General features: G+C 40.3%; 1 protein-coding gene across 1 annotated transcript in view; it reads right to left on the bottom strand.

Annotated features, from left to right (window-relative positions):
- The window catches only part of LOC136858228 (NFX1-type zinc finger-containing protein 1), a 161445-nt gene that overhangs the window by 71280 nt on the left and 76273 nt on the right, over positions 1-13892 (bottom strand). The window contains exons 8-9 of the mRNA XM_067137614.2: positions 12423-12825; positions 8582-8750 (exon numbers count right to left, since the gene is read on the bottom strand). Coding sequence (XP_066993715.2) covers positions 8582-8750; positions 12423-12825 — 572 coding nt within the window. The remainder of the gene's footprint in view (positions 1-8581; positions 8751-12422; positions 12826-13892) is intronic.

Here is a 13892-nt window from a genome sequence, read left to right as displayed (position 1 = left end):
CTCCCAAGAACAATCATTTTCCCACCAGAAGGAATAGAATGCCATTACCTGTAATATATTTTAGAAGATGGTCCACACACATTAATGAATGACTATTTGCCATTAGGGCTTTCTTCCATACTGAGCCATGCTAATCAACTATCGTCAGCTGCTTTGGAATTTATTTTTAATCCAGACACCAAACTCTCATTTAAATTTAGAGGAATTTTGAATGTAATGTGCACTGTTTAACTGCTGGGAAACAAAACAGTGGCTATTGCTGTCCACGTTACTAATACAAAATGAAGCCCTAAACTGAAGCACTATTGTATTATACTCTATATCCCAAATATTTTTGTAGTGCCCTGGAACATACATACATTACATACATTATCATTATAGACTGTTATGCCTTTCAGCGTTCAGTCGGCAAGCCTCTGAGAATTTATTAAACGTCGCAACAATCCTCGATTTGCAACTAGTGTTGTGGCCTCATTTAGTTCTATACCTCTTATCTTTAAATCGTTAGAAAGAGAGTCTAACCATCGTCGTCTTGGTCTCCCTCTGCTTCTCTTACCCTCAATAACAGAGTCCATTATTCTCCTAGGTAACCTATCCTCCTCCATTCGCCTCACATGACCCCACCACCGAAGCCGGTTTATGCGTACAGCTTCATCCAACGAGTTCATTCCTAAATTAGACTTTATCTCCTCATTCCGAGTACCCTCCTGCCATTGCTCTCACCTGTTTGTACCAGCAATCATTCTTGCTACTTTCATGTCTGTTACTTCTAACTTATGAATAAGATATCCTGAGTCCACCCAGCTTTCGCTCCCGTAAAGCAAAGTTGGTCTGAAAACAGACCGATGTAAAGATAGTTTTGTCTGGGAGCTGACTTCCTTCTTACAGAATACTGCTGATCGCAACTGCGAGCTCACTGCATTAGCGTTACTACACCTTGATTCAATCTCACTTACTATATTACCATCCTGGGAGAACACACAACCTAAATACTTGAAATTATCGACCTGTTCTAGCTTTCTATCACCAATCTGACATTCAATTCTGTTGAATTTCTTACCTACTGACATCAATTTAGTCTTCGAGAGGCTAATTTTAATACCATACTCATTGCACCTATTTTCAAGTTCCAAGATGTTAGACTGCAGGCTTTCGGCACAGTCTGCCATTAAGACCAAGTGTCAGCATAGGCCAAACTGCTTACTACATTTCCACCTAACTGAATCCCTCCCTGCCATTTTATACCTTTCAGCAGATGATCCATGTAAACTACGAACAGCAAAGGTGAAAGATTACAGCCTTGTCTAACTCCAGTAAGTACCCTGAACCAAGAACTCATTCTACCATCAATTCTCACTGAAGCCCAATTGTCAACATAAATGCCTTTGATTGATTTTAATAATCTACCTTTAATTCCATAGTCCCCCAGTATGGCGAACATCTTTTCCCTCGGTACCCTGTCATATGCTTTCTCTAGATCTACAAAACATAAACACAACTGCCTATTCCTCTCGTAGCATTTTTCAATTACCTGGCGCATGCTGAAAATCTGATCCTGACAGCCTCTCTGTGGTCTGAAACCACACTGGTTTTCATCCAACTTCCTCTCAACGACTGATGCACCCTCCCCTCCAAGATGCCAGTGAATACTTTGCCTGGTATACTAATCAATGAGATACCTCGATAGTTGTTGCAATCCTTCCTGTTCCCTTGCTTATAGATAGGTGCAATTACTGCTTTTGTCCAATCTGAAGGTACCTTACCAACACTCCACGCTAATTTTACTACTCTATGAAGCCATTTCATCCCTGCCTTCCCACTATACTTCACCATTTCAGGTCTAATTTCATCTATTCCTGCTGCTTTATGACAATGGAGTTTATTTACTATCCTTTCCACTTCCTCAAGCATAATTTCACCAACATCATTTTCCTCCTCCCCTTGAGCTTGGCGGTTCGCAACACCACCATGATGATTTCCTTTTACATTGAGAAGATGTTCAAAATATTCCCTCCACCTCTCCAGTGATTCCCTGGGATCTATTATGAGTTCACCTGAATTACTTAAAACACTGTTCATTTCCTTTTTCCCTCCCTTCCTAAGATTCTTTATTACTGTCCAGAAAGGTTTCCCTGCTGCTTGACCTAGCCTTTCCAGGTTATTACCAAAATCTTCCCATGACTTCTTTTTGGATTCAACAACTATTTGTTTCGCTCTGTTTCTTTCATCCACGTACAAATCCCTGTCTGCCTCGGCCCTTGTTTGGAGCCATTTCTGATAAGCCTTCTTTTTACGTTTACAGGTTGCTCTCACTTCATCATTCCACCAAGATGTTCGCCTTTTCCCATCTTTACACACAGTTGTTCCTAGGCATTCCCTTGCTGTTTCTACTACAGCATCCCTGTATGCCACCCATTCACTTTCTATATCCTGAACCTGCTTACTGTCTACTGTTCGAAACTTCTCACTAATCATATCCATGTACTTCTGTCTAATTTCCTCGTCCTGGAGATTTTCTACCCTTATTCGTTTGCAGACAGATTTCACTTTCTCTACCCTAGGCCTCGAGATACTTAGTTCACTACAGATCAGATAGTGGTCTGTATCATCGAAAAATCCCTGAAAAACTCGTACATTCCTAACATACATACATACATACATTATCATTATAGACTGTTATGCCTTTCAGCGTTCAGTCTGCAAGCCTCTGAGAATTTACTAAACACCGCCACAATCCTCGATTTGCAACTAGTGTTGTGGCCTCATTTAGTTCTATACCTCTTATCTTTAAATCGTTAGAAACAGAGTCTAACCATCGTCGTCTTGGTCTCCCTCTACTTCTCTTACCCTCCATAACAGAGTCCATTATTCTCCTAGGTAACCTATCCTCCTCCATTCGCCTCACATGACCCCACCACCGAAGCCGGTTTATGCGTACAGCTTCATCCATCGAGTTCATTCCTAAATTAGCCTTTATCTCCTCATTCCAAGTGCCCTCCTGCCATTGTTCCCACCTGTTTGTACCAGCAATCATTCTTGCTACTTTCATGTCTGTTACTTCTAACTTATGAATAAGATATCCTGAATCCACCCAGCTTTCGCTGCCGTAAAGCAAAGTTGGTCTGAAAACAGACCGATGTAAAGATAGTTTCGTCTGGGAGCTGACTTCCTTCTTACAGAATACTGCTGATCGCAACTGCGAGCTCACTGCATTAGCTTTACTACACCTTGATTCAATCTCGCTTACTATATTACCATCCTGGGAAAAAACACAACCTAAATACTTGAAATTATCGACCTGTTCTAGCTTTGTATCACCAATCTAACATTCAATTCTGTTGAATTTCTTACCTACTGACATCAATTTAGTCTTCGAGAGGCTAATTTTCATACCATACTCATTGCACCTATTTTCAAGTTCCAAGATGTTAGACTGCAGGCTTTCGGCACAGTCTGCCATTAAGACCAAGTCGTCAGCATAGGCCAAACTATTTACTACATTTCCACCTAACTGAATCCCTCCCTGCCATTTTATACCTTTCAGCATATGATCCATGTAAACTACAAACAGCAAAGGTGAAAGATTACAGCCTTGTCTAACTCCTGTAAGTACCCTGAACCAAGAACTCATTCTACCATCAATTCTCACCGAAGCCCAATTGTCAACATAAATGCCTTTGATTGATTTTAATAATCTACCTTTAATTCCATTCCTAACAGATTTCCTGAATTCAAAGTCTGTTAAGATATAGTCTATTATGGATCTGGTACCCCTAGCCTCCCATGTGTAGCGGTGAATAGCCTTATGCTTGAAGAATGTATTCGTAACAGCTAAACCCATACTAGCACAGAAGTTAAGCAAACGCTTCCCATTCCCATTTGCTTCCATATCTTCCCCACATTTACCAATCACCTTTTCGTATCCTTCAGTTCTATTCCCAACTCTCGCATTGAAATCGCCCATTAGCACTATTCTATCCTTGCTGTTGACCCTGACCACGATGTCGCTCAATGCTTCATAAAACTTGTCAACTTCATCCTCATCTGCACCCTCACATGGTGAATACACGGACACAATTCTTGTCCTAATTCCTCCCACTGACAAATCTACCCACATCATTTGCTCATATACGTGCCTAACAGAAACTATGTTGCATGCAATGGTATTCCTGATAAAGAGCCCTACCCCAGACTCAGCCCTTCCCTTTCTAACACCCGTCAAGTACACCTTATAATCTCCTATCTATTCCTTATTATCTCCCCTTACCCTAATATCACTTACTCCTAGCACATCCAGATGCATCCTCTTTTCTGACTCAGCCAGTTCTACCTTCTTTCTTCTATAAGCCCCATTAATATTGATAGCTCCCCATCGAATTCCATTTCGTTCGCCAAGTTGTATCCAAGGAGTCCCTCGCCTGTCAAATGGGAGTGGGACTCCATTACTCCCATAGGTCCGAGGCTTGCTTAAAGTGTTCTGAGCTCGGTAAATTCATGAAGCAGGATGCTGCCCTACTTGCACATAGTCCAAGTGAGGATCTCTCCTCTAACGGGTTATGGACCACCAGTGGATTGTATAGTCCTACCCGCCTGAGCACAAGGAGGGCCACGACTCAGAATATGTCCGAGATGCCCACTCCCATTCCACAGCAACTGGTATCCCGACTCTCAGGACCACTTACTAGGCCACTCAGCCGTTGCCCATGGTTCACGAACTAGGACGTGACTACAGTAACCCACAAACATGAACCAAACAATCAATGAAAAATGCATTCTTGACATTTGTGCTGTTTTTAGGAGCATGTCAATTATTTCGTTAATAACTGAAAGTTGTTTCTGGTTTGTTATGAGTACCATGTCCGCCAAATCGAAATTGAAAATTAGCACATTATCATGACACGGAGGATCGACTCACTTCGCTAACTACCGGAATGGAAGATGTTAACAGCCAGTGTGTTGAAATTACATTTTCTTTTAAAATTTGTGTCAGAAGCACTTACGATGATTAAAGTTAATATGGTAATAATGCATAATATGTACAATATAACACTGAATTTGACAGTTCATTTACACTATTGCTGCCCAGAAGTTAGCAACATTGATTGCATTTGGTGTAGCACAAATCAGGTCTTCCAGAGTACATGATGTTGGACACAGACTACATTGGAGCAGGTGGAAGGACATCTGCACTTTGCCACATTCACATAGCGGTGACTCCATACAGAAACCCCATTTCATTAAATTATTCTTGCATTTAGTAATACCTGACCGTAATCTATTGAGCAATCTCCATGTGGTCCATTTCTTTCTGTATCCAGCGGGAAGTTTTTCACAGGGTGTAAGCCATCCCTCAGGGCTGTTAAACCCTGCATGTCAGAGATCAGTTTGGGAATGCTGGGGTGTCCCGACAAGAGCCTCTGTTGTTCTGAGGAAGCTGTTCCTCGATCTTAGTTGTGGGGTTTCTGGTTGACGTTTGTGCTGTTTGTAGGAGCATGTCAATGATTTCATTAATAACTGAAAGTTGTTTCTGGTTTGTTATGAGTACCATGCCTGCTGTCATTTCTTGATGGATACAGTACTTTTGCATCCATCTCTTGGCACAGGCCAGAGTAAAGTGTAGCTTCCACCGAAGTCCCAGTCAACATCCATGGCTGTGACAATATGGAAGTTGCTGGGGTACGGGTAGTGCTGAGTAATGACATTCGGAGCATGACTAGTGCATCTGAGTGTTATGAAAGGTGCTGCTCATAGGGTCAGTCATGCTGCAATAGTACTTTCTGACCCAGTGAAGAAAGCAATGGCAAACTACCTCACTCCTCATCTTGCCTAGTACGCCTCATTTTGGTGCTGCCATTGGTTTTTGGGGTTTCCTTATAACCGCATAAGCTTTGGTGGTACTATTTGAGGATCCAACCAGCCTCTGGACTGATGACCTAACAGACAGACAGACAGGCACGAGTACCAAATCCGCCAAATTGAAATTAAAAATTAACACATTATCATGACACAGAGGATCGACTCACTTTGCTAACTACCGGAATGGAAGGATGTGCTTGAGAAGTTTGCACCTTGTACATCTCATGTTTTGCCGCTACCTCGCTACGGATGTCAGGAGGTGCAATACGAGCAAGGAAATAAAGCTTGTCAAGTGCAGTAGGCTTTAAGCACCCGGTGATGATCCAACAAGTATCGTTAAGAGCAACATCTACTAATTTCGCATGACTAGATCGAGACCACACTGGGCTTGCATATTCCCTGGCAGAATAACAGAGTGCAAGGGAAGATATTCTTACAGTGGTTAGGGTTAGCTCCCCATGTTGTGCCTGTTATTTTTCTTGTAATGTTGTTTCTGGCTGCCACTTTTTGTTTGGTATTGAGGCAATGCTTCCTGTAAGTGAGGGGGATTCCTAGATATTTTGGAGTTGTGCGGTGTTCTAGTGCGATTCCTTCCCAGGTAATGTTAAGGGTTCTTGAAGCCTTCTGTTTTTAAGGTGGAAAGCGCAAGTCTGTGTTTTACTGGGATTTGGTCTTAGATGGTTCTCTCTATAATTCTGTCAATGCCTTAGTGTCTGCTCAACATTTAAAAATAATGATCTTGGGCAAGTATGGCACAATCATCTGCACAGATAAAACTCTGCGTTCCCTCAGGTAATGGTTGATCTTTAGTATAAATGTTGAACAGCGCTGGAGCAAGCACACTACCCTGGGGTAATCCATTCCTCTGCGTCCTCCAACTGCTTCTTTGTCCTTGAAATTCAACAAAGAATGTTGTATTTTCAAGGATTTTTCTTACAAAGGAAGTTAGTTGATAACCTTTGGTAACATTATAAAGTTTCATAAGAAGTAGTCTGTGATTTATTGTATCATAAGCAGCTGTTAGATCAATAAATACAGTTCCTGTAATCTCTTTCCTTTCAAAATCATCTTCTATGTGCTGTGTTAGTTTTAACACCTGAGACGTGCAACTCTTTCCTGATCTGAATCCAGCCTGTTGTGGTATGTAGACTGCCTGAGAATAAGTTAAAATTTCTCTGAAATCACTCAATCTAACAAATATAGGGAGAGAAGATATGGATAAGGAAAATGTTTAAATTTATCCAAAATCGCTTCAAGCTAGCAAATAAAGGGGAACAACAGAAAAGAGAGTAAAATTGCACTAAAAAGCTTCTTCTCGGCCAAACGACTCTCTAAAACACAGGCTGAAGAGCCGAAGTATTGCTGACCAGGAAGACGTCTGACTGCACAAGTGTCCTTACCTCATTTCACCTCTTCTATCATGCCAAGTGCCTCAGTGCTCTCATAGTTCAAGCGGCATTGAAGTACTGGCGAGTGCTTTGGCCATTCAGAATGCTACATTTTTCTTTCATTTAAAAATATAAGGCATGGAATTTGAATGCTTTTAAAGACACTCTGTTAATCTACAGGCCAAGAGCTTTCATCAGAATATTTGATGATGGTGATGATTGTTGTTCAAAGGGGCTTAACATCTAGATCATCAGCCCCTAATGGCACGAAATGGGACAAAAGGTAAGGACAATTAAAAATTCATAATCCTCCACTGACCAGAATTCAAAACGTGAGGACGAAGAATGAATAGATGGATATGAATCAGTGGATCCAACCCGCAATGCCCCACAATTCCAGAAACTAGCGTTAAACAATAGTATTACTGACCAAGGGACTGCTTCTAAAGCACAATAGTGAATCGATGATGCTTGTAGTCTAAACGGGTCAAAAATCCAGGTAATCAGCCCCTCATAATGGTACTTATCGCTAGGAAAGTAGAACCATGGTATCTGTCATGTTGTGGTACTAATCAAAAGTAGCGTAGACTCGCGGTATTCCACACAGTATGGTACTACTCACAGGTAATGTAATGCACACAGACCTATGGTGGTTCACACATTGTGTCACTATTTACAGGCAATGCAAACCTATGGTGTTCTTCACATAAGTGGACTAACCACAGGGACTTGCAGTACCCCGTGGTGTTCCTCACATAGTGGGTATTAATCACAGGCAAGATAGAACCATGGTGTCGCTCATATAGTGGTACGAATCGCAGGTACTCTAAAATGCATCCTGAGCACACACTGTCGCTACTAATCACAAACCTACTGTGTACCTAACATAGTGATCCTAAGCGCAAGTAAAAGCGACCCATGGTGTTCCCTGCATGATGGCTCCAATCACAAGTAGTATCATGGTCCTAATTTGATCATCCTTTGGAGGCCCCTTTTAGTCACTTCTTATGACAGGAAGGGAATACCGTGGGTGTATTCTTTGTCTGTGTCCCCCACCCACAGGGGATGTCAGAATATTTACGATGTCAATCAGTTCAGCCGTTCTTTCAAACTCAAACTCGCGGTAACAAAAATCAGTCTATTTTAAATATATGGATTATTATTATTATTATTATTATTATTATTATTATTATTATTATTATTTTACAAAATGTTTTGGAAATATCCTAACTTTATTACTTTTGACAAGTACCAGTGATACGGTACAGTAGAGGAAAATGAGTATATTGACGAAGATAAACTAAGAGTACAGGCTATATATCGAAAAAATACTATACCTGTGTCCACAAATAAGGATCTTGTCACAGATCTCAGTGCATCGAGTGTGTAGCCGTCCTTGCAAGCACTTACTACAACTACCATTACATTTATGTCCACATGGGAGTATTTTTCCACAAGGAGCATCACAGTATGAGAGAAGCTCTTCTGAATCGGCATCCACAGAACCTTGGTAAGAAAAGACAAATATTTAATTGAGGAAGAAAGGTAAAAGCAGCATGTGTTTGGAATTCTTCAGTTCAGAGCACGCTACAATCTTTTGTAATCTTTTTTGAAGCAGAGTCTGCTCATTTTCAATATAATCTTAAGGTTTGGCAAGTTTTCTGAGACTATGTTTTAACTGGAATTGTGACTTATTTCTATTGTATAAACATCCATGAAAGGTAAAAGGATACCAAAAATATGGTTTACTAATAGAAGAAACTTGGACCACAACATGTAGGACTAACTGACATGAGGAAGTGACTTCTAAATTACAAGGAAGTGACTTTCAGAAAAAAATCTTGCATGTGTTGGTAGATTAAAAACATGATTAAGATTATTATTAATAATTTTCCTTAAGTACATGTACAATTTAAGGATAGTAGATGGACAAAGGGCAAGCCCCACATACATAGAAGTGCCTCCATCCCCACATGTATGTTTACATAAAATCTGAATATTTACAGATATATGGACAATTTTAAATGTACATATTTACACTCCAAACACTGTACTCTTACAATAATAATTATCTTGATTTATGCTTTACATATTAAGAGTGAAAACAACCAGTCATTCATAACCTCACTCATACTCCTCTATACATACTCTTCCAAACTGATACTTCATTCACAACCAATCCCACACCCACACGCAAACACATTAATCTACATTCACCTGCATTTGCGCACATCATTCTAGATTTCTAATTTAGAATAGTTATATACATCACATACAGGTTTTTATTTACATATACCTTTTCTTTACTGCACAGATGAAATGAGGAAGAGGAAGTAGTTTTACTTCAGATGGTAGAAGGTTCCATAGACAAGCAGACCATGAATAAAATCCATTTAAATATGAGGTGGTTCTGGCTAGGGGGTGAATCAAGACCCTCTCGTAACAGAGTGGTAATTAAGCTGCGGCGGAGAGGGGAAAGATGTGCATTGTCTGTCAGGGATTTCTTACGAAAGGCTACGTCTATTTGTTTACATAATGACTTCACTGGTGGCAATGAACTGGCTGTGTTGGTTTATTATAAGTTCTGCTTGGCGCTGGACACCTTCTAGTTTTCTCATATTTTCCATTGTCGTTGGGTGCAAGGAAGGAAGACTATAGAGTAGTATGGACCACACCAAGGAAATATATGCCATTCATAGGGCTTTACTTCTTCTTCCGGAGAGGCATCTATGAATAAAACCTAGTGCTCTGTATGCCTCACACCTCACTTCCTCCACATGCTTATTCCATTTTAGATTCTTCATAATATGGATACCAAGCAGTTTGATGGAGTTTGAAGGTGGTATTTGGATTCCACATAGAGTAGGCTGGTTCTAAAGTGGTTGTGGTTGTCTAGCTCTGCTTAGTCATATGTACACTTCCTTCACATTTTACACATTTTGATTTATATCACACCAGAGAGCTATACTATCCAAATTTGACTGGAATTGTACCAGATCATCATTATTTTTCATACCTCTGTAAATGACTGTCATCGACATACTGTGCCATGGTCAAATTTACACAATCTGGTAAATCAAGAGCATAAATCATTAACAGGAGGGGCCCTATCACACTACCCTGAATTATTCTAGAAGTAGTTGTGGTTTGGTCTGACTTGGCTTCTCCATACACAACACATTGCGTTCGACCTACCAAAAATGACCTCAGCCATGCCAGCAGTTTACCCCGAATGCTACAGTTGTTAAGTTTTAACAGATGTCTCTGATGTGACACCTGGTCAAAAGCTTTGCTCCAGTCCAGAGTCACACAGTATTTGTGAGACATCCATCTGCTACAAAGAAAACTGCCAGTCATCAATGACTTTTGTTAAAAGTGTTGTGCAGGATTTTCCAGGAATGAAGCTGTGCTGGTTTGAGTTCAATAGGTTTTCTCTTTGAGAAAATCCAACATATATTTAACAACTAGATATTCCATACATTTACAGACCCCTGATGTAATTGAAACTGAACAGTAATCATCTATATTTTCCTTGTCTCCATCATTGAAAACCAGGACTACGTTGGTTTCTCCATTCCACAGGCACAGTTCCGGTATTCGTGTAATGGTTGAAGATCCCGCAAAGAGAGGGCACCAAGGTGGCTGCACATTTCTTCAGAATTCTTCATGGCACTTGATCTGGCTCTGTTGTGGCATGTGGTCTTTTCAGAAGCCTCTCCTTGACTTCACTTACTGAGAAGTACAGGTTGGTTAAAGGGAAGAGAGGGGTAGTTGACCTGAATAAAGCTTATTCTCTTCCTCAGTAGAGGTGGAGAAGTTATTTTTAAATTTCCTATTGAATGTGTCTGCAATTTCTTATGGTGTGGAGACTGCTGTATCATTATGTTTAAATATGGATAGAGCTCTGTTGCAACCGTTACTCCTGAGAAAAGCCCTCAGTTCCTTGGAGTTCGTGTTGAGACTGTGAATATAAGAATCATAGGAATGTCTGACAGTTCCTAGCCAGCCTGTACTTCTCCCACTCAGCCTTTTTTTTCTTTATTACCAATTTTGGAATTGGCAGGTCTCTCCTTCAAATCTCTCATACTGTCTTCTTGGTGATCCATGAGGATTTTTATTTTCTGGTTATATATACTATTGGTGTAGTTTCTTCTATGCATTGGAAGAAAATTTTCTTCCAGTCTTTCCATATGTTATGTCTAAACTGCCAGTGAATTCTGAGATGAGAACAGGGAGGTGGTTGGATAGTGAAGTGGATAGATCATTTCAGTTTGTTTATGAAAAGTTATAAGTTATTCCCGTATGGAGTTTGGTGGATGGTTTTATATGGGTCAGTGTTGCAAGAATTGCCTGATGGTCACAAAATCCAGGAATAATATTAAGGGAGTGGATGGACTGTGATATACTACTAAGGAAAAGATCAAGGGTTGAGCATTTTGTTTGCATAATACATGTGGCTTTGAATACTAATTGGATAAATAAATCATAAAAAGCAGAAAGGAATCTATTGCCAAGGGGGTTACTTGGTACAGGGGCAGCATTTCTGGACTATGTAATTTCTAGGTTGAAATAACTGACAATATAAATGGCATTGTAATTTTGTTGTACTTGTTGCACACACTCGAGAGAAGGAATTAATTCATCCTTTTCCAGGGACGATTTAGGGGCACGAGAAATAGATCTGATAAGGAATTTGTATTTGTTGCATGTCACTTCTACCCACAGCGCTTAGGCTGTTGTCTCCAGGTGATGAACTCATGTTGGGAGACATTCTAGCTTGGCTCCAATTAGAACTCCCCTGCAAAGCCATGGGACCAATCCTTATGAAACAATTTCAGCATGTCAGAAAACACTTCTGAATCATTCATTTTAATGGACAACCATGTCTCACTGACACATACGATGGTCAGGTCAAGGCTTTCAAGCGATGCATGGATATTTTGTAGCCATCCAGATTGCATGCACTGAAGGCGAAAAGTTATGACTTTTCTTTACATATTTACATTCAGAATTATTCACCAAGTCACTGGACGTTATTTAGGAAAGAACTACGCTGTGTCATTGACCTATCACATCTACATGTAGGAGTACAAGAAAGATAAGTTTCTACAATAAACACACAAACCAGTTGTCAACACTTAAAAACACTGAAATTAACATAATATTATTTGTACTTACCATGTTGGAAACATGGAAATTTTATTTCATGTCCACATATACCAGGTTTCTTAAATGTGCAAAGCTCCATGCACTCTGCAACACAAGGTTCATTACATAATGCAGTACACAAATGTCCACAGGGCAGTTTCCTGTTGCATCTCTCATAGCAGTCACTGGATGAAGGCACAGTTCCACACTTGATTTTGATTTCATGCCCACAAGGTAGAGATTTGTCACTGATCTCAACACGACAATGAGGACATGGGGCTCCACATTTTCCAGCACAACGATGACCACATGGCAGTGTTTTTGAACACACAGAAGAGCAGGTCATTTTGTTTATATCATCAGAACACTGAACCATGGCTATATGTCCACATGCAGAAAACTTCTTCACAGTGAGAAAAGTGCAACCTGGACACTGCAAAATAAGTTTTGTGAATTAAGATGTCAAACAGTTTAAAGAAAAATTCTGATAAAGATTATGTATGTATGTAGAGTTAGGTTGCAATTGAGAACCAGTAATTGAACTGCTTGTAACAAATACATTTTTAGACATTTTTACTTGTAATTGTTACTCCTTACAAAAAAAAATTTTTTTACTCATAATTTACTTCTTGAAATAAAATTGTAGATCATTACAGTCTATTAATTGATATACCATACATCAGCCCCATGAAACTGTCTGAAGTAATAATTTTTTTTTTTTTTTTTTGCTAGGGGCTTTACGTCGCACCGACACAGATAGGTCTTATGGCGACGATGGGATGGGAAAGGCCTAGGAGTTGGAAGGAAGCGTCCGTGGCCTTAATTAAGGTACAGCCCCAGCATTTGCCTGGTGTGAAAATGGGAAACCACGGAAAACCATCTTCAGGGCTGCCGATAGTGGGATTCGAACCTACTATCTCCCGGATGCAAGCTCACAGCCGCGCGCCTCTATGCGCACGGCCAACTCGCCCGGTTAATTATAATTAAGTAGAATATTTCTAAGGTAATTGAGTAGAGTGGTCGTGTATGGTAATGCACTACAGGTATGAAGCCCAGTGGAGACGAGAGGATTCAAACCGCACCACTGGTTGTCCCGAGACTGGTTTTCTATGGTTTCCCACTTTCACTTCCAGACAAATGCTGGAACAGTTCCTAGCATAGGCCACAGCAGATTCCAACTGCTTACTTAATTTCATTCACCATCATTCATTTCCTTTATATAAACATCTCAACCAAGGTTGGCACCAGGATGGGCAGCCGACCATAAAAAACATGCAATAATATTTCATTTCACTTCATCCCCACCCCCACATCATTCATCTTATTCAATTGTTCATTCACTCCTTCCATGACCTGGATGTGGAAATTATGGAGGAGTGATTGTAAACAGAAGTGCGGATTACATGTATGACAAGAGAGGAGCCAGATCTTGCATTGTGGTCATGGTAGGATGAGATGTAAGAAAAAGTGAATAAAGATGGTTGGGAGTATCGGTAGAAA

This window comes from Anabrus simplex, chromosome 1 (assembly GCF_040414725.1).
Source record: "Anabrus simplex isolate iqAnaSimp1 chromosome 1, ASM4041472v1, whole genome shotgun sequence".
NCBI lineage: Eukaryota > Metazoa > Arthropoda > Insecta > Orthoptera > Tettigoniidae > Anabrus > Anabrus simplex.
This window is presented reverse-complemented; position numbering and strand designations above follow the sequence as displayed.